This window comes from Oncorhynchus tshawytscha, linkage group LG23, assembly GCF_018296145.1.
Source record: "Oncorhynchus tshawytscha isolate Ot180627B linkage group LG23, Otsh_v2.0, whole genome shotgun sequence".
Taxonomy (NCBI): domain Eukaryota; kingdom Metazoa; phylum Chordata; class Actinopteri; order Salmoniformes; family Salmonidae; genus Oncorhynchus; species Oncorhynchus tshawytscha.
The window spans coordinates 10,256,164-10,282,520 of record NC_056451.1 but is presented as its reverse complement, the minus strand read 5'-3'; the positions used below and the strand labels follow the sequence as shown (position 1 = coordinate 10,282,520).

Sequence of the window (26,357 nt, the reverse complement as noted above, 5' to 3'; positions counted from 1 at the left end):
CAAACAACAACAAAACAATAAATAAACCAAAAAGATGGGGGGGGGTGAACCGGCTATCGACTAAATGAAAAGGTTCAAAATCTCAAATCTAATCGCACCCCCCCCAAAAAATCACTACGGGGATTTTGAATGAATGATGAAGGGATGGATGAGTAAAAAAGGACAAGATCAGAGCGGACTCACCAAGCTAGGTATATCAGAGACACTATGAACATGAGCAGTACCAGGGCTCCCGCTGCTACACCATATACCCACATCTTCAGCTTGCCATCTGTGGAGGAGGGAGAGCTGTCAGTTCAGCTGGCTACGTGGCTGACGGTGTCCGTAACACAATCAGAATTGGGAAGAACAATTCATTTGTCAAGCACTTTGCCCACGCATCAAGCAGAACTGGATTCTGGAAGGAACACAAGGTTGGTGATGGCATCCTTTTGAAAGAAGTCTTCAGAGCTTCCACTTAGTTCCGCAATTTACAAAATGGACATGTTTGGACATGCAATGCAAGGCAACATATGCCAGTTTCCATTCATTTCTGGTTTTGTAGATGTTGATCTGAATTGTGCTTTGAAGGACATGTCTAGACAGTCTCAACCTGTCAAAAATGGTAAGAGCCCAAGTTCCACTTACTGCCTCAGTGACATGCAGCACTCTAACCAGAAAGCACTATGGGGTTAACCAAGCATATTGGTCTTTAGAAATGTTAAATCAGTTCATATTAGCTAAGAGCACACAAGAAAATAGCATAATACATAGTAATACATATCTCCTGTATTGGCTACAATCCTGCTGAAGCATCTAGCCAATCATCAGCCAAGTGCTTCCTTTTCATTTCATGCACTTATTTAGCAATGATGAAAGAGTAGCAGAGAAACATTTTCCTCTGATCCATACTGGTCCTCCCATCACTTCACATTCTTGCTATATCTACTATTGTCAGAAGTGTGTGCAGAAATGCAACTCTCATAAACCAAAAGCCGTAAAGGCTATTTACTGTGGTCGGTGTAGCTTCACCTGTAAGAAATAATGCCCCTGCAGCATTTCTCTCATTTTCATGGGTTTACTTGTTGTACCCTGCACCTGCAAGTTACTGAACGTGTGTTCACTACATCTAGGCTAGTCACGTAGCTGGTTCACCTGGTCCAAAGGGCTGCAGGTACCAGGTGCGTCCGGTGCGTCCAGGCTGTATGGTGGCAGGCAAGGTGGGGTTGATGGCACGGCTGGTCTTCACATCAGTCTTCTTGTCCCCGGCTGTGGGGATCTCCAGAATGGGTATGGGGGTGCAGTGGTCCAGCTGGCCACTGGAGGACATCACCTCTGTGTAGCCCTCCTCGCACATACACACGCCAGCCTGAAGAGGACAGTGTTACACAAATACAGTTCACTGCTGTGTTTGAATATGCTAATATCTGTCAAATCCTTGCTTCCTCTGTCCTTGTTTCCTCAATTCCTTTCAAAGCTAATTGGAGGAGGAGGTCAGAGGGAGGGACCTTGGATCCTCTCCTTTGATGCACTTTGAAAGGAATTGGATGGAGACAAGGATGGAGGAAGCAAGGATTTGACAGGTATTAATGCTTTCAGACACAACCACGGTTGTCAGCTTGTCACTATCTGGCCATGCTAGAATGGACTGAAGTGCAACGCATTCAGAGCACAAACCTAATCTGAACCACTCTCACTCAACAGACTACCCGTGAACAGCTCACCTCAGTGCAGAAGGACATTGGCAATTGACACGGCGGGTCACAGGAGTTGTTGTCGTCCCCTGGAGGATTGATATGGGGGCATCCTCCTGTAGGTCAAAGGTCACCAAAGAAGGATCAGATGGCATGTGATTGGTAAGATCTTTAGGCTTTGATGTCAACTCTAATAAGGCCTATGGAAAGAAGTGCATTAAGGCAAGCACCATTGAAGATTTAGCAGTGCCTACCTGTGACGTTGAGTCCATCAGAGCGCTGACACCAGGTGACGCGAGAGGAGCCTAACCATGTGCTGCTCATCCACTTGTACTCAAAACACTCCCCATCTGTAAGAGCACAAGACATAATGATCTCGATGAGCCATTAAGCCAAGTACAGAACAGAGCCAAATTGAATTCAGATCAGTTCTACTGAATTAAACGGAACTTCATTGAACAGAGGGTTGTGGTTCGAGTTTTACATTCTGAATGAAAGGCTCAGGCTTTTGCTAGATGGCTTAGCATGAACGCTGTTAATGTTTCGTCAATATCTCCATCAGTGCTCCAAGTGACCCATAGTCTTTAGGGAGCCCTCTGATAACTAATCACCTGCACAACCAGTTCAACTCTATCATAAATTAGCAATCTAACTAAACATTTGGATTTTTCTCTCAGTGCTCGCTGGCTGCAGTATCATCGCTACAATCAATACAATAGATTTTTATAGTGTCATCTGTCAGGGTATAATGATCTGGGCTGTTAATCCCCCCCCCTCTCTCTCTATTCCCTATATTGCTTCCTCTACCTCTCCCCTCTCTCTCTTTCACTCCTCTCTCTCCTGTTCTTCCTCTCCATCCCATGTCTCGCTCCATCTCCCCCTGTCTCCCCTTCCTCTCCTTGTTAAAGAGTGCTGGGCCACCCCATCCCCTCTCCCTCATGGGCCCATAGTGATGCTTATAAACCAGGTCATCCCAGCGACGGCTGCCGTGGGGCGGCCGCAACAGTGTGTGAGAAAATGAGGGACTCCCCAGCCAGAGCCCAGGGGAACGTAGTGGGGGGTTGGGGATTCACATAACACTGTATGCTCTAGTCCAACCCATGAATAAAAAGCCTGAGGGACCATGCTAGTACTGTATAAAAACATGAGGAATTTCTTTTGCCATATTTTGACCTGGTAAAATAAATTCCTCATGTAGAATGTTATTTGACTTCGGTGAAAACATAAAACCTGGGTTGTATTCATTAGGCACCAAATGGAAAAAAACGGACTGAAGCGGGAAGGGACTACCTTAATTGTCCAATAAAATATTTTTAAAAAATTGTCTTCCGTTGCAAAACACTTTGCTCGTGTGCCCTAATGAATACAACCCTGTTCTCCCAATCTCACCAGTGCAAGGTCGGGACTCCCAATCCTGGTCAGGACACAGCTGGACATTCTCGGGCTCCTGGGCCATGACGGCTCGCGAGCGCACCTGGACAGAGCCAAAGTCCACACCGGCCCCTTTGGCACACACACTCAGACACGGGCTCCAGTCAGACCACTCCATCAGGTAGCATTCACCTACAGAGAGGAGAGAGAGGAGAGAGAGAACCACACAGCTGTTAGCTTCTTTGTTTCATTTGGAGTCAAATGCCTAGAGAAACAGAGCAAGAAACACAACTAAAGCTAACCAAGTCAGGCTTATTAAACACTTGGGGTTGAAGAACGTCTATTACAGCTCAAAGCAGATTGTTGTTGAAGTAATGCAGGTGTATATCTACATATAAAGGAGATGTTATGAATTCACAGCGTGTTGTGCTGTTTTTTCTCTATGCTTTTCTTGTACAGGAACAGGTTCAATCTAGATCTATGCTGCCACCCACACTGTACCATGATGCACAATATAAAACAACAACAACACACCTACATAAGACAGGAGCGCTGTATACAGTTAGCTGGTTGTTTACCTGGACAGGGCAGAACACAGGTTTCCTTCAGTATGATCAGCTTGTCTCTGTTGACAGCCAGCTCCAGACCCCCACACAGCTCCTCCTCCACCATGCTGGCCTCTCCTTCTCCGGAGCCGTCCGACACGAAGCACGTCAGGTTCCGGTAGCGAAGTCCCGCTCCACATACCACCTCCTGGGGGAGACACACACACACACACGCGCCCGCACGCATGCACGCACGCACGCACGCACACACACACACACACACACACACACACACACACAAACACACAGAAAAGTCAGATCATATCCTCTGTGTAGGTTAACTGAGTACAAGGGTCAAAGAGAGAATAAGACCGTGTGTGGTGTAGCCTACCTCCACCCTGCACTCAGACCAGGGACTGTACTGCCACCTGTAACAGGGTCTGACAGGACAAGGTTTCCACTGCTCCAGCTGAGAGGGACAGGGACGCCCGTCTCCCTGGGACCCCTGCACCACCCCCCTGCTACGCCACATCCTCCCTGGAACACAAACATGCAGTGACATCATTAATGTGAGACACTCACTGGACAATTAGTCTTGTACAGATGTAGGATCTTAATTTGATCACCCTGTTGCAGGACAACTTTCTGGCAATGCAGTCTAGTGTATTTGAGGTTTAAAAAGCTCCTGAAGTTTGTCATTTTTACTTTGAAATTTCAGACTTCATTTTTCCCCTTATGACAAAAATCTATCAACACCTTCAAAAATGTCCATGAATTATAATCCAGATAATAATTCACATTTCCTGTTGGTGAGTGTTATTTTCCTGCTGTAGCTAAACTGACTCAAATGAAGATTCTACATCTGTAGTAGTTACAGTGTCGCATCTACCTTAAGACATGTAGAACGTCTGCAGACGTTGAAGACTATTTCATTCAGAAAGGAAGCTTTGACTTACATCCACATATGACTGATGTCTGAATACTGAGATGCATGAGCTCCGTCTAGACAAATGCAAGTCAGTGGTGTGTTGTTCCCTCCTTTATTCTTTTCCTTAAGAATGGAGCAGTCTGCTAAAGTTCATCCTTTGTTTGAATGTCAGGTCATTCACCATTCAATTGGCAAAGAAATGTAATTACCGTATAGGCCTACAAACAGTTATTGTGTGTATTTACGTACATGTGTATTCGTGTGGACTCCTGTGCGTCTTTTGCGTGTGTGTTACTATATTATTTATAGGTTACTGTATCAGTCGTCCCGAACTACTTGACAAAGGCAGCTCTTGAAAAAGCCTGCTACACTGTTCTGTGCTCCAGCCATATTGATTACCTCTCCACTTCCAGTCCTCCACTTGAGCAAAATGACTTTTCCTTTCTGTTCTGACAACTACTGCCTTCCTATTATATGACTGGACCATATGAGGTGGTGAAGTCTCTTGTGTGTAATGGATTGGGTGGGCTGCAGTTTGAGTATTTCGTAAGCCTTCTTGATTCCAAAGGGCTTTGCAATGTGATGTATACAGTAGATATACTAAGAGTGCATCATCTCAGATGAAGTATAGGCATTAAGATAGATCTCTCTCTCACACACACACACACACACACACACACACACACACACACACACACACACACACACACACACACACACACACACACACAGATTGTGATTTGCTGTAACACACTGGTACTTCAAGTACTGCAGACTCAATTTCCACCTCTCCCTCTCATTCATTCCTCTCTTTCCACCGCTCTCGTAGAAATCCATCTCATTGCTTCCACGCCACATGCTCTTTCAAACCCCTTACCCTTTCTCCGTCTCTGTTTTGCAATTGGTCACACATAACAGCTCATTTTCCAACACAGAGCCAGCAATCCTCTCCCTCAACCAAACAACAAAGAACACCTGCTATCCTTATCAGACTGTAAAATACAGCACTCTCTCTCAGACATAATTCTACCTCACACCCTGTTCTAGCCAACAGAACATCCTCTATAGATCAGGTGAGGATCCCCATTGCACCTTTAACCACTATTAAAACACTTATCTCTTGCCTGTGATTTAGCTGCAGGTGCTAGAGGCTATAGGCTGGCTGTTACTTCAAAGGGCTTCCCACAGGGCCGCTAGCAGACAGACATAATAGGACAGAATCAATTGTCTGATGCCGCACAACAAACAAACAACAAAGGACAGAGCAGTCACTTTACAGGGCGACGTATGAGGCAATCTCTCTCAGTTCAATGAGCAGTCTTGCAAATGTTTTTTTTTTTTTTTTTTGGGGGGTTCTCCCAACCCATTAAGAGTGTGATGTGATGTGTCTCAAACGGGCCGATGTTGTTTTTGTAGGTGCAGACGGAGATCCCTGTGATCGCTGGTCATCTGACAGCGTAAAGGAGCTGTTGATTTAACATGGGTTGATAGCACAGCGAACGTAGGGAGATGTGCATTCTATTATGTAAGGCCATTGGTTGAACGGAATAGAGTGAGATTGAAGACACTGTATGACGGTGGTAAATGCCATTTGTCTCGTTTGTAATATTTGTTTTTTCCCCAAACCAATGGCTGCCTGAGATATTCTGGGATTTCAGCTTGAATAGGATATCTGTGGCAAACAAAGCATTCAATTGCAGAACATTCATATCATATTGAAGCAATATTCATATATCCACCAAGATGAGTCTGGTTTGATGACCCTCTGGAGAAGTTAACCCATTAAGTGTCCTTCACTTCTTCTTCTTGACCATCTCAGACGTTCAGCTAGGAGCCGTTGACAGAACAAGGATATAGGAGGAGAATCAGGTCTTACCATCCAGTCCACACGTGTGCGAGCATTCTGACCAGGCCGACCAATCAGACAGCTGGCAGTTGACGGGACACTCCACCACACAGGAAATGTTCATTTGCCACTTCCTCTCCAGGCTCAGCTATAAAAGAGCGGGATCATTATCACTCAGTAACAGTATCATAGTGGGTTTTGTAACAGATTGTTACAGCCAGCCCAGACCCACTACTTCTTACTTCTGTCTGACCCCTAGGTAAACCGCCTATAATTCCCAGGAGCTGCTGGTTCTGTTCTGGCACAAGATGGGCACCCGGCTTGTTTAAACCCTATTATCCCTGATTGAGCCGGACTGAAACTGGGCCATGGGTTCAATAGCAGTGAGGTTAGTTTTTCCACTACAGCCTGCAAGGGACAATTTGAGAGCGTCTGAATGGATTATGAACAAACTGAGTTGAATCTGATGGGGCTACAGCAATCCTCCTGTGTAAACACTTCTAAATGTTTTATGGAGATGCTGTATATGCCTGTCATTTTATTTGCCTAGAATCACTTGTGGCTGATACTGATCCAAAGAGATAATACATTATGTTACTGCTGCTCTGCTGAGCTAAATTAGTAATACTCCAAGGACACACAACTTCAAAATATTGACAGTACAGATGGTTCAGTTACTCTGGAAACGGTCCAATTTCAATATCACTAGTATTAACTCAGTATTGGCTTTCATCATAGTGGACCTGAATTAGGGCAAGGATTGTAATCAGGAGTTGGGGATAGAGTGTTTAAGAGGGTCTCACCTCCTTACAGAACTTGAGGTCGACAGACTTGCCGTCGCTGCGTACACAGTCCAGCATCCGCGTCTTGATGCCATTCCCACACACAGCATTGGCACTTAGCTGACATGTGCTCCAGTCTGAGGGGAAAAGGCAGAACAGTATGAAAATCACACTCAAATTCAAGACAAACTCACAAAAATACACTGAGTATAATAAACATTAGGAACACCTTCCGAATATTGAGTTGCACTCCTTTTTGCCCTCAGAGCAGCCTCAATTCGTCGGGGCACAGACTCTACAAGGTGTAGAAAACATTCCACAGGGATGCTGGCTCATGTTGATTCCAATGCTTCCCACAGATGTGTCAAGTTGGCTGGATGTCCTTTGGGTGGTGGACCATTCTTGATACAAATCGGTGTGCCTGGCATCTACTACCATACCCCGTTCAAAGGCACACATTTTTTTGTCTTGCCCATTCACCCTCTGAATGGCACACGTACACAATCCATGTCTCAATTGTCTCAAGGCTTGATTATCCTTCTTTAACTTGTCTCCTCCCCTTCATCTACATTGATTGAAGTGGATTTAACAAGTGGCATCAATAAAGAGTCATAGCTTTCACCTGAATTCCCCTGGTCAGTCTATGTCATGGAAAGAACAGGTGTTCTAAAATGTTTTCTATACTCAGTGTACTGTAGGGCCCGAACCAATGATTTACATATACACTAGATGGCTAATAGGTAGCGCTGATTTGAAGCCACCACACCACCATTTTACTACCCTACCCATCGTTGTAAAAATAAGCTATAGAAATACATTTGAATTAGTTTCTACATTCGTTTTTACCAAATTGATTCTATTACAGACATACTTTGAAATTATTATTATGTGATCTAAACATACAAATAATAATAAAATAAATATGTAAAAACATTTTCCTTAAAGTATAATTTTTTGATAGTAAAGTGTTTCTGTGCCAACTACAATACTTAAATACTTAAATCCATGTTATTTCATCCTTGAAACATTTAATAGAAATACTGTAAAGAGTTCCCTTATATTCATATGGAGGACTCGTTCTTCTGGGGAGTACCAATATGTCAGAACGGTACCTTCAAAGCCTTTCATTTGGCCAATAAACAACATCCGTAATCTAGTGTTTATATACATCATTGCCCCAAACCAGACTTGAGATACACGTGCAAAGCTTCAATCATTGGGCAAAGGGTACATTGGATGTCAAAGCCAGTTTAAGGCAATGCCAACCTCAAGCCTGCCTGCCATTCTGTACCTCTGGAACTCTGAACAGGTTTTGACTTTATGCCTGTCCACGACCATTCTCTTGCCTACCCCTTTTGGATTGTTAATAAACATCTTGGACTCTAACCATCTGCCTCCTGTGTCTGCATCTGGGTCTCGCCTTGTGCCCTTATACCGCCAGATCAGAGGCAGTGAAAATGACCAGGGACGTTGTCTTGATAGGTGTGTGAATTGGACCATTTTCCTGTCCTGCTAAGCATTCCAAACGTAAGGAGTAACTTTGGTTGTCAGGGAAAATATATGGAGTAAAAAGTACATCATTTTCTTTAGGAATGTAGTGAAGTAAAAGTAATCAAAAACATAAATAGTAAAATACAGATACTCAAACTTTACACCAAAACCTAAGTACTTTGCACCACTGTTCAAGAGAGACATCAAGTTGTGTTGTGCCCCTTTCGCATCTCACATAACTAATTTTACAGACACCACCTTGACTTTGCAGTTCAACCTGTTTAATACAGACCCAAAATAAACGAGCCTCTGAAGTGAAGCATATCATTTGAATCCAGAGAAGTTGGAGTCCCAGAGCCCCCAGTCAAATAACCATGTGGCTCTAGTTAAAGCCAGGAAGCCTGTCTACCGCTGAGGGGCCCGGGGATCACTCAAACGCCTGCAACACTCTGACAAAGATGAGTGGCTGTTTTTAAGCGGCTGTTTTGAGAGCTCAACTCCTGCTGCAAAGCTTTGTGGCACTCGGGGGAGTTGAAGTGGGAGATTGTGGAGAGAGAGAGACAGAACGATTCAGACAAGCAGAGGCAAGATGGTTCCTGGCAACATGAAATAGAGCATTTCCAGTAATGATCTCTACTGGTATTTTATTTACATAGTTACTGTGTGGCCCTGAAAGGCCTGGGTGCCGCTGGGAGAGGAGCGCTACAGATTAGCAGTGAAGTGAGCAACAGACAGATAGAGGAGAGGGAGAGAGAGCTACAATATTGAAGATAACACTACAAATCTCTGGAATCACAGAGGAGCTACCAAAAAAAGACTGTGCAGTTTAATTGGGGCAAGTAGTTTTGGAGTAGCACTAGATAGAGTGTGCAATTGGAGTAGCTGCACCAAGAGTGTGCAATATTAATACACTACCTTATAGTGTGTATATAGATTTTTTTTTAACTGCAATGGTTGGGTAAAGTTATTTCAGTATGAGTAAAACTAGAACACTTATAGGCCCAGTGCAGTCAAAAACATGATTTCCCTGTGTTTTATATATATTTCCACCATATGAGGTTGGAATAATACTAGGAAATTGTGAAAATGATGATAATGCCCCTTTAGTGTAAGAGCTGTTTGAAAAGACCACCTGACATTTCTGCTTGTTTTGGTGTGATGGAGTCACCAGGTGGTTAATAAGTTAATATACCAAGAAATTGTTCATGCTAAGAAGCTAGTTTTGTTTCTTTTTGAGCATTTTGATTGAAAACAGTCACATTAAGGTACTTAATTGTTAGCCAGAAATGATTTGATATTGAGGTAAAAACGGCTGCATTGGGGCCTTTAAGTAACAGTGTAAGTAGATAGCCACTGATGAGGGAAAGCAGCTACTTATAGACAAACTAAATGGAAGATGTCAAAGTGAGATGTTCTGCGATTCTTTCATTTTTTTAAATTTTATTTTTTTACCTGTGATGTTGTAGAAATAGTGAAAGCAGTTCAGGTTCAGACTACATGGCTCCTTCTCTGTGGTGTCCGGACATTGTCTCCCTTCTCCAGGTGACCGGATGGCGTAGGCTGTCCGTTTCCTGCTGTTGTTGTAGCTGCATGGCTGAAAGGTAGGCACACTTTCATGTCAACTTGGAGGGATTGAGCAAAAAGGAGGGAGGGTTGTGCATTTTTCTTATAGCTTAAATGATATACAAGTCCATATTGCAGCAAGTGATAAGAATTCTACGTAGACTGATCACTGAGCTGGAACTTAAGCCCCTTTTCAATGGAGAGCCCTTGCCACCGTGATGTCCATATTTATTGAACATAAAAGTTGATTCAACTGTGTGAATTTGTGGGCTTCTGGATTATTTCCCAGTTCTTTCTCCATATTTAATTGTCCTAAATAAAAGTGGATTAAAATGCCATGTTCTGATGTCATGCCATTCCCAATTCCCAGGGCTGCCAACTTTTCCACATCCTCTCTACTGGCATTCCTGGAATATGTCATGCTCAGGAATTGTGTGGAAAAACGTTGAGGATGCTTCTCAAATAGATTTTCCATCCTAACATTCCTTCCATTCCATGTACACAGTGTGAGAGTGGGAAAAACACTGCCTCTGGAATACCTCCATCGCTCTAATGTTTTATTCCTCATGAATAAAACATGGAACAAGTCCCACTGGTACCAACGCGACTCCATGTTGTGATTGGAATTGTGGGAAGTCAGCATGTCAAGCACTTAAAGAGAATGGGGTGTGATTAACAATGGCTGGTGCCCTTTCAGGAAAACAGCAGGTGACGTCAAAATAGTTCAATCGCTCTTTTTACAACCAATGAAATGTGTCAGAGGGGGAGGAGTGGACAAAGGCGGTATCCCCTGTTACTGCGGTTAACTAGTGGACTACTGGATGCCTCACAAGTCCTCAACTGGCCGCTTCATTAAATAGTACCAGCAAAACACCAGTCTCAACGTCAACAGTGAAGAGGCAATTACGGGATGCTGGCCTTCTTAGGCCCTAAAGCAAGGATATGCATATTCTTGGTACCATTTCAAAGGAAACACTTTTAAGTTTGTGGAAATGTGAAAGGAATGTAGGAGAATATAACACAATAGACCTGGTAAAAGATAATACAAATAAAAAAATGTTATTTTGTATTTTTTTGTACCATCATCTTAGAAATGCAAGAGAAACGCCATAATGTATTATTCCAGCCCAGGTGCAATTTAGACATTGGCCACTAGATGGCATCAGTGTTTGTGCAAATCCAATGATCCAATGAACCATTGTATTACTGTTCCAAATTTTGTATCAAGACTGCCTAAATGTGCCTAATTTGTTTATTAATAACTTTTCATGTTCAAAATTGTGCACTCTCCTCAAACAATAGTTTGGTATTCTTTCACTGTAATAGCTACTGTAAATTGGACAGTGCAGTTAGATTAACAAGAATTTAAGCTTTCTGCCAATATCAGATATGTCTATGTCCTTTTCTTGTTACTTACAACCTCATGCTAATTGCATTAGCCTATGTTAGCTCAACCTTCCAGTGGAAGGGACACCGATCCCGAAGAAGTTTTAATCACAACAACAGTTTTCAGCTGTGCTAACATAATTGTAAAATAGTTTTCTAATAATCAATTAGCCTTTTAAAATGATAAACTTGGATTAGCTAACACAACGTGCCATTGGAACACAGAAGTGATGGTTGCTGATAATGGGTCTCTGTTCGCCTATGTAGATATTCCATAAAGAATCTGTTGTTTCCAGTTGCAATAGTCATTTACAACATTAGCAATGTCTACACTGTATTTCTGATCAATTTGATGTTATTTTAATGGACAAAAAATGTGGTTTAATTTTAAAAAACAAGGACGTTTCTTAGTGGCCCCAAACTTTTGAACGGTAGTGTATTTCTTTTTCATTCTTTTTCTGCTTCCGGGGTGGAAGAAATATTATACTGTGAAAGATTCACAATCCATTTATACTAAGACAAACAAACTCCTTATGTTAGGTTCCAGTCTCTTTCAAAAAGTGAGAAATGGGTACCACAGTTTAAATCCCAGGACTTCCATATCATAGAATCAGTGGGTGAATTTTAAAAAATCCTACAGATCCAAGGTCAGTTCTTACCACAGAAGTGTACTAGTGGTTCTTAGCAGGCTGCAGCGACTCCAGAGAGGCCAACAATTTTGTACATATCCAGGATACCTCTTACCACAGCCATCACATACATACATCATACATACATGAATAAAGATGACTGGTCTCAGACCAGTTATTCTTACCAGGCTGCAGCGGTTCCAGCTGCTCCAGTCAGAGAGGACACAGTCCTCGGGGCAGGGCAGCCGGCTTCCCCGCGTCCCCAAGGGCATGTCCTCCGGGTCACACAGGTAGTCCTCCACAGACTCAGATGGACCGTCAATAGTGTTCAGCATACACCTACAGGATTGGCCCAGAGATGTGTTCATATGACCTTACATAGTCAAAACATTTTCCATTAAAATCAGCTGTCAATCAAATGCAATTATATACAGCATATTTAAATGCATATGTTGAGGACCATGGATTTGTACTGTGTGTGACACGACGGTCTTCCTATGAGGGAGTAGAACATTGCTTGGGATTGTTTTATTTAGTGTAAAGTAGTGTGATATAGTGAAATGGTATAGTACCTGACTTTGCGGGTCTGGACTCCCTCTCCACAGTTCTCCTTCAGGTCCAAGTTGCTGACCTTCCATACACTCCAGGGTTCAGCCACCCACACATACTGACTACAGTCACTAATACATGGCACAACCTCATACACCTGGGGGAAGGCACCAGGCAAGGGATTTGACATGAATATGTCTATGGTTATTATCTCCGTTATCATTGAGTTTGGGTGACAAGAATAGCGTCAATGATATTACTGTGTTGAGATGATTAAGACATTATCAGAGGTGTTTTGTTAGTGCTTAGGTCTATCCTTTTTGATCCTACCTCGCTACATCAATGAATGTTCTGTACAGTATTATGCAGAAAAATAGATATTCTGTATGTGGGACATTGTTGACAATATGAATTCATAATACTGAAAAGGGTCTTACCTGGGCCTATTGTGTTCATCCGTATCCAGTGTGCATTGTGGAATGAAAGTGGCATAGATTTAGTATAATTGGTATAAATGCAAATATTTGGTAGAATTTGGTATAAATGCAAATATCGAACTGCTACGATCAAACATTTGATTAATGTGACATTAGAAATAAAAGCTTCCTTCTGTGAAGTCCCCTTAAGAGAATTCAAACACTGAGAAACAGATCAACATGGCTTGAATTTAATCCACTTCTCTGAATCTATTTCTATTCATATTGAAGGTAAAATATTTAACTTCTCAAATCAGGAACCAGCCAGCTCACAGACGCATTAGTGTGGATAGATCCATTTATGGCATCCATTCCTCTGGCTCTCTATTCTACCCAGCAAAAGCAATTTGGCAATCTAAAGAGAAAGTAACGGAGAGTAATGCAAACTGAATATTTTCATGAATATTTAATTTGTTTCTCTCTCTCCTATGTGTTTGTAATAATGTGTTTCTAACATAAAAACGTTTTTATTTATCACAAACAGTGCTTGAAAAAAACAATATTTATATTAGGAAAAAATGTCATCCATATTAGGAAGTCCCTCAGCTGTCAGACCAAATTCTTACAAGTAAACATGAACTCATTTCTACATTAGACAGTCTTGTGAGTGTTTCTCGTGCTGTACCTGGTTGATGTGGTCCAGTTTGGGGCAGGGTCGCCCTCCGTTGTAGGGTTTCTCCCGGAGCCACTTGGAACGCACTTTGACCCCGCTACCACATGACTTGCTGCAGCGGGACCAGTTGGACCACTCGCTGAGCTTACAGTCTGACGGACAGGGGATGATGCATGCCTCCTCAATGTAGCCTGCATGGAGGAGAGAGAGAGAGTGGTGTGAGAAGGGCCAGGAAAAGACAGGGGCCCATAGAGGCCATCAGGAGCCCTTCCTTTCCAAGGTATAGGGTCTATATAGCATCTATTTTGGTCGGATTGCGATAAGGTTATGACATGGCATAAAACTTAATGGCATGTTCATTACATTTTCACGGAGGAATTAAAAGAGCAAAAAATAAAGTGTTATCCATTATGTTTTTGTTTTCTATAATAAACAATAATATAATAATGAACTCGTGTGTCTTGGAAATATTGAAAGTGCAACTTGGAGAAAATCCAAGGTGTTCCGTTATCACGTGACCAGAAAACCGATACTAGCACCAACAACAGGAGCAAATAATGACTCAACTGTTGATTCACAGAGACCGTCGCTTCTGTGCTAAAACAATAGAGCTTACACTCCAGGGTCTCATATGAAGCTGTTATATAAAGTCGGAAAATACACTTGAGCAGTGGTTTGGGTCGACTGTAAGCTTTTTCATGTAATCTATGTTTCCTCAAGTGGCTGACAGGGTCATGACATGGTAACTGGGTCTGGCTGGCTTAAGCATCTTACTCTGCTTATTACTCCTGTTTATCTGGATCCCTACATCCCCAAGCCCTGATATCTTGTGTCTGTCTCGACAAAACACACAGAGGTCGCAGGCTAATTCACTGGAAGAGGTTATCCATGTGAACCACTGGCTACATTTCAGTGGAGAACAACACGTCTCTTCTCGATGCTTTCACGAGACAGTTGTTAATGAACTGGAATGTACAGTTTTTCCGTATACGTGTGAGGGCTGGGTCTGAACTGAAGCTTCAGGGTTGAAGGCCTGAGGCTGTACTATTGTGTAACAGCATTTCCCTGTGGCCCCATCCAGATTTAATTGGAAAACATCTAAATCAACGAAGTGAACACGCAAGGAGACACAATGAAGTGTTTGTCCATGAAATTCACTTTTTTGACAACATTCTGTCTTCCTGAAGACTCTCTAGGTGCTGGATGTGTGATTGATTGGAAGCCCTGGCTACTAAACTGCTACCATTGTCAGCAGTATTTAACCCTGGAATCCTGTTCAAACATAGGAGTGATGGGACAGACCACGTGACAGGAAGACAGGAAGACCACGTGACAGGAAGACAGGAAGACCACGTGACAGGAAGACAGGAAGACCACGTGGCAGGGAAAGAAGCCTCTCCGATCCCAACAAGGGTGACCCTAGTGGCACAGTGACACGTCTTACTGTCATGTGACATGCCATACACCAGTGGAGGCTGGTGGGAGGAGCTATAGGAGGACAGGCTCATTGTAATGGCTGGAATGGATGAATGGAACGCTATCAAACACATCAAATCCATACGGAAACCACATGTTTGAGTCCAGTCCATTTATTCCATTTCACAATGTAATTGGGACAATCTTTTAATGTTGCATACCTTTCAGTTGTCTCATTAAACGCTTTCAATATTTCTATGTGAATTTCTCTCATTTATAGTTGGTTAGAGCTATTGACATTTTAAAATATTGTAACATACACACTGTGTGATCTAGTGATGGTCCCTAACTAGCCCCTTACGGATAATGAATGTCAAACCAAATTGACCATGGGCATTACGATGGGTCACGAGCAGCTACGCGTTCCTGAGTTGATGACTACTTGGGTGCTGCCGGCTGTGGGCAGGATTGAAATAAACCCAAGGAAAACGTATACGCTACCCTTCATTCCGTGACGTACCATTGTTTTCCTAATTATCTCTCAAATCTCAGTTTGGATGTGACTGACTTTATGAGCAAAAATATCCTACTTACACAAATTTTGACACTAGAACAAATGTTTCTGACTAATATCGATGCCACATAGGCTATTTTCTACCAGATAAGTTGTTTATGGCCTTCAATATCTCTTTAAGCCAGGCCAATTAACTGAAATCATCCCTTATGCCATGTAGTTCATGGACCCTCGCAAATGTGTTCATCCCCTATACATCTACATTTAACCCCCTACTACAGTTCTGTTCCTACAGTGCCAATTCCAATCAGTGGAATTAGAACCAGAGTTAAACATACAGGGAATGTCTATAAATGTCTGATTGCTACTACAGCTACAGTGTAAAGACAGTTTCAAACCAAAACACATTTTCATGTATAGTTGTCCGCTGTGTGTATGCAGGGGTGTGGTGGAATGGGAGGATATGAAGTGGGAGAAACACTGCATATTGTTTCACATTTCTTGAGGGATCCATAGAATGGATGTGTTGCTGTTCAATCAGAACTTTTCTGTTCCACAGCACAGCTTAGATTTAGCACAACCCATTGCGTTCACCAGATTTTTTTTCGCTGCATCATTTCAGCAGTTTGGAAGTGCCCCAATCATCTTTTAATACCATGACAGCCCCTCCTCCTCCCACTACATTAGCTAACCCTAATCCTCAACAGCACTCTCCTGCTCGTGTAGAGAAGTTCACTAGCCCTTACAAATATGTCGGCCCCCAATCGCCTCCAAATAAACCACATCACCACCACAACAACAATGCTAGAGGTTACTGGTCCTTACCAACATGTCAGCCTTACTACAAGCCTTCACCTGTAGCGCAGATTCCCACAGTGATCTCACTCCCTCTTAACTACCCAATTCCTGTCAAGCCAAGGCCAAGCCTCTCAGAGCCATCCCCCATAGTATATAATCATAGAAAAGGGCATGGCCGAGTTACAAAGTACAGAATCCATACTTGGAACGTTGTCAAGGTGAGGCGTGAGGTCTAAGGAGGAGGAAGGTTCCTAATATGGATTCTGTACACATGGTCACTAGTCAGTATCCCAACCAACACCTCTTAACCCACCATGGAGACTTGAACAATTCACATGTGAAACGTTAACCCAAAAAGAATGGGGAAAACTCCATAGACTCCAACAAATCAGCAGTAGATGATCTTGTTTCGTTAAAGCATCACCGCTTGAGTCCAAGACTTTTAAACAGGTGAACCGTAAAAGGACTTTGTATGTCGTCGCGGTGAGCAACACAGCCTTGTAGCGCTAGTCCTCGCCTCTATTGATATCTGGTGAGAATAGAGATAACTACATTCGATGATCTCTATCACAGCCTGGGGAAATATGTCACCCTACACACAGTGATGGAGAGGACAGTGTTTCCTCTTATATTAATAGTAACCCTGATGATTGGAGGAAGACAGAGGGAGAGAGGGAGAGAGAGCAAGAGATATAGAGAGAGAAAAAGAGAAAGGGAGATGACCACTGTGACTGACCCAAACTTAAGGAAAGATTTGACTATGTACAGACTCAGTGAGCATAGCCTTGCTATTGAGAGGCCGCCGTAGGCAGACCTGGCTCTCCAGAGAAGACAGGCTATGTGCACACTGCCCACAAAATTAGGTGGAAACTGAGCTGCACTTCCTGACCTCCTGCCAAATGTATGACCATATTAGAGACACATATTTCCCTCAGATTACACAGATCTACAAAGAATTCGAAAACAAACCCGATTTTGATAAACTCCCATATCTACTTGATGAAATACCACAGTGTGCCATCACAGCAGCAAGATTTGTGACCTGTTGCCACGAGAAAAGGTCAACCAGTGAAGAACAAACACCACTGTAAATACAACCCATATTTATGCTTTAACCATTTGTACATCACTACAACACTGTATATATACATAATATGACATTTGCAATGTCTTTATTCTTTTGGAACTTCTGTGAGTGTAATGTTTACTGTTCATTTGTATTGTTTATTTCACTTTTGTATATTATCTACTTCACTAGCTTTGGCAATGTTAACATATGTTTCCCATGTAATGAGACGCTACGTGTAATCTCAGTTACAAAAACACATTATTGTAGAACACTATCAATTATTCCTTCCATGATAATATACAGTATACCGTGTCCCACAAACACACGCACATTTTCTTTCCTAATACGCCCCAAAGTTGTGCTCCAGTCATACCCACTCCCAGGCTCTTACTAACGTGCAACTGAATCTCTGAGTCATAGCTTGGGCTCTGTTCAGAAACGCATGACACTGATGTGTTCACTTCTCCATCTCGCTCTGTGCTACTGCTTATATCAGTGCATGTCGTCAAAATTCAACTATTCTAAAAGCAATTTGTCTGCATGTGTCAAATTAGAGATGGTATCGAGTGTTCCTTTGCGCTTCATGTTTTAAAGAACATGGAGATAAGAGCGAATCAGATATGAAAAGTTCAGACAGGAATGTTAGAGATACGAAATCATGTCAAATTCAGTTTTAAAAATAGTAATATTCATGAGAGTTCGAACTTTGAAAGTGGTGAAACAACTTCAATTCCAATACAGATATCGCAACGTTTTGTACAAGCAGTGCTTACTGAATAACTGAAATCATCACTGGAGAGAAACCTAACAACCCAGTCGACCCACATCCCCGCCCTTGGCATCAAAACAAGCACTGTAGCTGTGATTTGGGGCAGATTTGGTGCTGGCAGTCATTATCAGAGATCAGGGGTCATGGTTAACGGAGCAACGCATGATGCCATTAGGTTGCACTCTCTGTGTGTGTGTATTAGTGTGTGAGTATTACTGTGTGTGTATTAGTGTGTGAGGGACTCAGGGGGGATTACAGCTAGTCAACTTCCCCCTGGGGGGTACACACACACACACACACACAAACACACACACACCCAACAACTCCACCCCACCGTGGCTGTTGCATCGTGAGGTTTCCACCAGTCTGTTGTCCTGGTCGTAACACACCATGGCCTGGTAGCGGTAGCCCTGGCCACACTCCTTGATGTTCCCCTGGACCTTCATGCCCAGGAGGCTCTCCACCCGGTCTCCCCCGGCCAGGATGCAGTCGGACCAGTTGCCCACGGGCTGGGCATTGTACTTGTCACACGGGCAGTACTGGGTCTCGCTCAGAGGGTACATCTGGGTGTTCTTACACTTGTCCTTCTTCTTGCTTCTCCCTGGGGTGGAGAGAGGATAGGGGTTAGTAGGTAGGACGTTTGTGTGTGTCTGCCTGCCTTCCTGTCTGTCATGTGCAATTGTAAAGCTGAACTCCATCCTGTCACTAGGCATTAATGTGCATCATTATGTTCTCATTGAGTAACATGTAAATATTCCACATCGAGATTAATTGGACCAGACCTCGTTAAAATTCTCAGGCTGCTCCCCAGAACAAGAGACTTGATCTAATAGTTGCTAATAGCATCTATGCTGCACTCGAGCAGGCTACATGCTACTTACCCTTCTCGCAAGGTCATAGCGTAAACTGAATTAGTCATGCTGCTTATGAGCTATAGAACTTCCTTAATGGACTGCCACTGTGCAGTCCATTCCTCAGTCTATTCCTCACCTACAAGTAGCCTCTTCCTGGTCCGGACCCCCACACAGTCGGCTGTGCAGGACGAGTATTTGGACCAGTTGGTGAGCTGGCAATCATCCTGGCATGGAAGCTGGCACCGCTGAGTGATGGGGGGCATGGTGTTGGCAAACTTCAGACACTCTCCAATGTCTGCCTGCACTCCGTCCAGCTGGCGACAGGACACGGCTGTGGGGGGAAATCAAAGGCACAGTGTCCCTTACAGGGTTGGTGGCCATTTTGTCTGGGTCACAGAGATTTAGCAGGAATGGAGACATTGATTGGTTCGGTAGGGTTGCAGAAAAGGAGTGCTATGTAATACAGGGTGGTTGTCAGTTGAACACAGCCTCAGGCAGAAAGTTTTTTTTATACAGACAGTAACAACTCCGAAGGAAGAATTATGGTAAAATATAAATGACGATCAATACAGGTTCAATGTTAATATGTCAAATATGTTGTGTTTTGATTAAAAGGACATTACTGGAGATATTGCAATACGTGCTTTTCGTTATGCTGTAGACACTCAAGATAAGACTATTTTTCTACCCCAAAGTAACCTACAAGCAGAGTTCTGCTCAAACTCCCTCGGGCCTCTGTTGACTCTATACGTTTGGATTGCTGTAGTCTGTTGATATGTGTGGGGTTGTTTGTGGTGGCATGTGTGTTGACAGTGAGTGTGACTGGCGGTCAGGAGTGTTCCAGGTCCCTCCAGGTACACAGCAGTGAGGCGCTGTGATAAGCTGTGAGACGCCCCAGGGGTAAAGAGACACTGTGTCTCAGCATGTCTCAGAGAATGACAAACAGTGACCTGGATTCTTTCGAGCCCAGGGATGTTAACGTCTACTATCACAGGCTATGAGAGTCAGCCCAACGCTACAGGAGGATTGTGGATGTCAGATCGTTTGTGTGAAGAAAAGGAAATTGTAATGTGTCTCTTTCCGTTTATGCATATTAGCACTTCACAAGTGGCCACTTACAACATTGCCACTGATTATAGTTCTATTTGAAGCTATACAACAATGGAATTATTACGTGACCTGAAAAAACAAACACTTTTACAATACTTTGTAGTACAGCTTCTTTTATCTACGGAAGGCGAGCCATTCCTGTACGTAAGTAAAAAGTATGCTTCAATATGCTGTCATATGGTGTTTGCTTACGATTGAAACATATTTACAGGTTGTAGTTAGCCAGGGGAGGAATGTAGCAGCTCTCCCAAATGGAGCTGTGATTAAAGCTGCATGAAAAGAGCCTAAGGTACCTGGGTACTAAGAAACACCAACTGTCTCAAGCAAGGTGGATGCCTAGTCATGAACACATTGACATCCTACATTCACTGAGGGATGACAAAATGGTGTCCTCAGTGCTGTGGGGAGTGTCAACCCCAGTTCACGTCTTCGTCTAAAAGGGGGGATTTGACAAGTGGTTCAAGAAGCACAATTTGCCTCTCCTAACCTTGCCAAATCCATCTGTTTTCTCCTGGCTGAGATTCAGAGGCCACAAAGAATGTCAATTTCATTGTGGATGTTTAAATTGGATAGAAGAGAAAGTAATAGAAGGGGATTTGTGAAGAGAAAAAAAAGAGACGGTTAAAGGATGTCATTTCACCTCTTGTTTGAAGACCTGGTCCACATGTCTCCTGAGCCCCTGGGCTGTCCTCCCTGATGTTCCATGGCACCAATTGACACCTTCTCCATTTGTGTGACTTCCACCTGCAACAGAGGAAGTATTGTGATGATGATGATGATGATGATTGTGATAATGATAGTGATGTTGAACGTGATTATGATCATCAAGTCAATGTCAACATAATCATTCAAATCATCATATTCAACATTAACATTATCAGCAGACAGTAGAGGTAATTAGTGTATAATACCAATACACTTTACAAGTAAGAGTTGCTAACGATAGTAGCAATAGTATCACCATTGGTGTAATCATATCCATGTACAGTGATTTCCGAAGGTATTCATACCCCTTGACTTATTCCACATGTGTTACATCCTGAATTCAGAATAGAGTAAATCCATTTTTTTCTCACACATCTGCACACAATACCCCATAATGACACAATACCCCATAATGACACAATACCCCATAATGACACAATACCCCATAATGACACAATACCCCATAATGACACAATACCCCATAATGACACAATACCCCATAATGACACAATACCCCATAATGACACAATACCCCATAATGACACAATACCCCATAATGACACAATACCCCATAATGACACAATACCCCATAATGACACAATACCCCATAATGACCCAATACCCCATAATGACACAATACCCCATAATGACCCAATACCCCATAATGACAAAGTGAAAACATATTTGTAGATAGTTTTGTACATTTATTGAAAATGAAATGACAGAAATATCTCATTGACATAAGTATTCACACCCCAATACATGTCCGAATCACCTTAGGAAGCCATTACAGCTGTGAGTTTTTCTGGGTAAGTCTCTAAGAGCTTTGGACACCTGGATTGTACAATATTTGCACATGATTATTTTTTTTAAATATCCAAGCTCTGTCAAGTTGGTTGTTGATCATTGCTAGACAACAATTTTCAAGTCTTGCCATAGATTTTCTAGCCGATTTAAGTCAAAACTGTAACTTGGCCACTGAGGTCTGTCCAACGCTGGTCCGACCAAGCTGACTCCACACTCCAAGACTGCTTCCATCACGTGGACTGGGAGATGTTTCGTATTGCGTCAGACAACAACATTGACGAATACGCTGATACGGTGTGCGAGTTCATTAGAACGTGCGTTGAAGATGTCGTTCCCATAGCAACGATTAAAACATTCCCTAACCAGAAACCGTGGATTGATGGCAGCATTCGTGTGATACTGAAGGCACGAACCACTGCTTTTAATCAGGGCAAGGTGTCTGGTAACATGACTGAATACAAACAGTGCAGCTATTCCCTCCGCAAGGCTATCAAACAAGCTAAGCGCCAGTACAGAGACAAAGTAGAATCTCAATTCAATGGCTCAGACACAAGAGGTATGTGGCAGGGTCTACAGTCAATCACGGACTACAGGAAGAAACCCAGCCCAGTCACGGACCAGGATGTCTTGCTCCCAGGCAGACTAAATAACTTTTTTGCCCGCTTTGAGGACAATACAGTGCCACTGACACGGCCTGCAACGGAAACATGCGGTCTCTCCTTCACTGCAGCCGAAGTGAGTAAGACATTTAAACGTGTTAACCCTCGCAAGGCTGCAGGCCCAGACGGCATCCCCAGCCGCGCCCTCAGAGCATGCGCAGACCAGCTGGCCGGTGTGTTTACGGACATATTCAATCAATCCCTATACCAGTCTGCTGTTCCCACATGCTTCAAGAGGGCCACCATTGTTCCTGTTCCCAAGAAAGCTAAGGTAACTGAGCTAAACGACTACCGCCCCGTAGCACTCACATCCGTCATCATGAAGTGCTTTGAGAGACTAGTCAAGGACCATATCACCTCCACCCTACCTGACACCCTTGACCCACTCCAATTTGCTTACCGCCCAAATAGGTCCACAGACGATGCAATCTCAACCACACTGCACACTGCCCTAACCCATCTGGACAAGAGGAATACCTATGTGAGAATGCTGTTCATCGACTACAGCTCGGCATTCAACACCATAGTACCCTCCAAGCTCGTCATCAAGCTCGAGACCCTGGGTCTCGACCCCGCCCTGTGCAACTGGGTACTGGACTTCCTGACGGGCCGCCCCCAGGTGGTGAGGGTAGGCAACAACATCTCCTCCCCGCTGATCCTCAACACTGGGGCCCCACAAGGGTGCGTTCTGAGCCCTCTCCTGTACTCCCTGTTCACCCACGACTGCGTGGCCATGCACGCCTCCAACTCAATCATCAAGTTTGCGGACGACACAACAGTGGTAGGCTTGATTACCAACAACGACGAGACGGCCTACAGGGAGGAGGTGAGGGCCCTCGGAGTGTGGTGTCAGGAAAATAACCTCACACTCAACGTCAACAAAACTAAGGAGATGATTGTGGACTTCAGGAAACAGCAGAGGGAACACCCCCATCCACATCGATGGAACAGTAGTGGAGAGGGTAGCAAGTTTTAAGTTCCTCGGCATACACATCACAGACAAACTGAATTGGTCCACTCACACAGACAGCATCGTGAGGAAGGCGCAGCAGCGCCTCTTCAACCTCAGGAGGCTGAAGAAATTCGGCTTGTCACCAAAAGCACTCACAAACTTCTACAGATGCACAATCGAGAGCATCCTGGCGGGCTGTATCACCGCCTGGTATGGCAACTGCACCGCCCTCAACCGTAAGGCTCTCCAGAGGGTAGTGAGGTCTGCACAACGCATCACCGGGGGCAAACTACCTGCCCTCCAGGACACCTACACCACCCGATGCTACAGGAAGGCCATAAAGATCATCAAGGACATCAACCACCCGAGCCACTGCCTGTTCACCCCGCTGCCATCCAGAAGGCGAGGTCAGTACAGGTGCATCAAAGCTGGGACCGAGAGACTGAAAAACAGCTTCTATCTCAAGGCCATCAGACTGTTAAACAGCCACCACTAACATTGAGTGGCTACTGCCAACACACTGTCAATGACACTGACTCTACTCCAGCCACTTTAATCATGGGAATTGATGGGAAATGATGTAAATGTATCGCTAGCCACTTTAAACAATGCTACCTTATATATAATGTTACTTACCCTACATTGTTCATCTCATATGCATACGTTGATACTGTACTCTATATCATCGACTGCATCCTTATGTAATACATGTATCACTAGCCACTTTAACTATGCCACTTGGTTTACATACTTATCTCATATGTATATACTGTACTCGATATCATCTACTGTATCTTGCCTATGCTGCTCTGTACCATCACTCATTCATATATCCTTATGTACATATTCTTTATCCCCTTACACTGTGTATGACAGTAGTTTTTTTTGGAATTGTTAGTTAGATTACTTGCTCGTTATTACTGCATTGTCGGAACTAGAAGCACAAGCATTTCGCTACACTCGCATTAACATCTGCTAACCATGTGTATGTGACAAATAAAATTTGATTTGATTTGACTTGATTTGATTTAAGGAGCATTCCATGTTGTCTTGGTAAGCAACCAATGTATATTTGACCTTGTGTTTTAGGTTAATGTCTTCTTGCTGGGTCCATGCAACTTATTATGTGACTTGTTAAGCACGTTTTTACTCATGAACTTATTTTTGGCTTTCCATAACAAAGGGGTTGAATACTTATTGACTCAAGACATTTTAGCGTTTCATTTTTTATTCATTTGTAAAAATGTCTAAAAACACAATTCCACGTTGACATTTTGGGGTATCGTGTGTAGATCAGTGACGCACAGTCTAAATGCAATCCATTTTCAAATTCAGGCTGTAAAACAACAAAATATGTGAAAAGTCAAGGGGTATGAATACGTACTGAAAGCACTGTATAACTGTCAGTACTCTTGTTACTGTGCTGTACCTGTAACCAGGGCAGACTTTAGGAGCCTCGCAGTCCTTCTCCTCCTCCAGCACCTCAGGACAGTCTTGGCCCCCGTTGGCTGGCAGCTGGAGGATGACGCGGTTTCTTGATTGCTTCGTCTTCTGAATGTTACCAGCTGACAAAGCAAACGGAGGACATGGAGCATTACTTTAATTCTAGATGATAATTAGATTTTCAAACACCGGAAATGTGTCACAGTCCCCAAACCTGTCTGGCTCAGTGTTGGACTGTCTGCCACAGTGTACGCCTCTCTCACTCAGGGAGAGTGAAGTAGAGCTAGAGCTAGGTCACAAGGTTATGCAACCCTCCCCCCCACTGGGGCGCTAGATAGAACTTTGTGGACTAACGCAGATCTATGAAAAAAAAAAATCTCTGTTCTTTCACAGAGAACACGCTTCATTTGGGAAGCCCATTTGATTGTGAGATAAGTTTCACAACTCTTACCTTTTCTAAGATCTCTGCCAAGCAGGGAGGAAAAATCTACCCAGGACCTACTGCACATGCAACAACACATGCAACAACACATGCAACAACACATGCAACAACACATGCAACAACACATGCACCCCTCATAAACACTACCCTGTCACCGGCAGTTTTCTAAATACATTAGGACGTCATCCTTTTACCATATTGTCAGAAGCATCATCAGACCTTGGTAGTAGCCTATTTCATATCTCTCTTTCGATGCATTTCTCTGGAAACCAAGCCTGAGAAACATGGAAAAATGTCTAATTCTGATGTGAGACTGTGAGAGCTGGTAGCTTTTATGAGCTCGAGAAATGTAGCAAACTTTCCCCCACCTTTTAGATAAGAAAATATCCGTCTACCATTCTGCCATGTCAACCATCCATCCAAATCAAATAATTCCATGTGTCCGTCTTTGTCTTTCTGAACGTTCACTCACGTAGCCTATTCCATGATATGGGATAATCCAAAGAGCAACACAGCAGCTGTTGATTGCCAGTCATCATCATTCATCACGTAGCCTTTGCTATATATAATCAACACACCATTTTCAAAGACTATGGTATTTGATGCAAACATACAAAAATACTTTTGCATTTGATTCAATCACATCACATTGTCTTGTTCGCTCAAGGAAGGCAATTTGGCCCTGGCTTGCAAACGAAATATTCAATTTCGCTGTCATTACAGAATGTAGATTATTTTCGTAGATCTGCGTTAGTCCACAAAAGTTCTATCTAGCGCCCCAGTGAGGGGGAGGGTCGCATAACCTTGTGACCTAGCTCTAGCTCTACTTCACTCTCCCTGATTGAGAGAGGCGTACACTGTGGCAGACAGTCCAACAGTGAGCCAGACAGGTTTAGGCACTTTGACAAATTTCAGAAATTTGCCGTTGTTCCCCTTTAAATTACTTTGAGACATTCCATGTCAAACT

General features: G+C 43.3%; 1 protein-coding gene across 3 annotated transcripts in view; it reads right to left on the bottom strand.

The window, feature by feature from the left end:
* LOC112222563 (thrombospondin type-1 domain-containing protein 7A) overlaps nucleotides 1-26,357 on the bottom strand; it is a 103,838-nt gene that overhangs the window by 3,338 nt on the left and 74,143 nt on the right. For 2 of the 3 annotated variants that reach the window (XR_006079709.1, XM_042304567.1), the window contains exons 11-27: nucleotides 24,935-25,070; nucleotides 21,023-21,126; nucleotides 19,409-19,603; nucleotides 18,753-19,019; nucleotides 13,864-14,043; nucleotides 12,787-12,925; nucleotides 12,400-12,553; nucleotides 10,089-10,230; nucleotides 7,167-7,282; nucleotides 6,394-6,511; nucleotides 3,981-4,126; nucleotides 3,623-3,797; nucleotides 3,063-3,236; nucleotides 1,928-2,023; nucleotides 1,704-1,789; nucleotides 1,135-1,348; nucleotides 184-271 (exon numbers count right to left, since the gene is read on the bottom strand). Coding sequence is in view for 2 of the 3 variants with exons in the window: in XM_042304567.1 (XP_042160501.1) it covers nucleotides 184-271; nucleotides 1,135-1,348; nucleotides 1,704-1,789; nucleotides 1,928-2,023; nucleotides 3,063-3,236; nucleotides 3,623-3,797; nucleotides 3,981-4,126; nucleotides 6,394-6,511; nucleotides 7,167-7,282; nucleotides 10,089-10,230; nucleotides 12,400-12,553; nucleotides 12,787-12,925; nucleotides 13,864-14,043; nucleotides 18,753-19,019; nucleotides 19,409-19,603; nucleotides 21,023-21,126; nucleotides 24,935-25,070 (2,530 nt within the window). In the remaining variant the exon portion in view is untranslated. The remainder of the gene's footprint in view (nucleotides 1-183; nucleotides 272-1,134; nucleotides 1,349-1,703; nucleotides 1,790-1,927; nucleotides 2,024-3,062; nucleotides 3,237-3,622; nucleotides 3,798-3,980; nucleotides 4,127-6,393; nucleotides 6,512-7,166; nucleotides 7,283-10,088; nucleotides 10,231-12,399; nucleotides 12,554-12,786; nucleotides 12,926-13,863; nucleotides 14,044-18,752; nucleotides 19,020-19,408; nucleotides 19,604-21,022; nucleotides 21,127-24,934; nucleotides 25,071-26,357) is intronic. The other variant, XM_042304568.1, reaches the window with a different exon arrangement.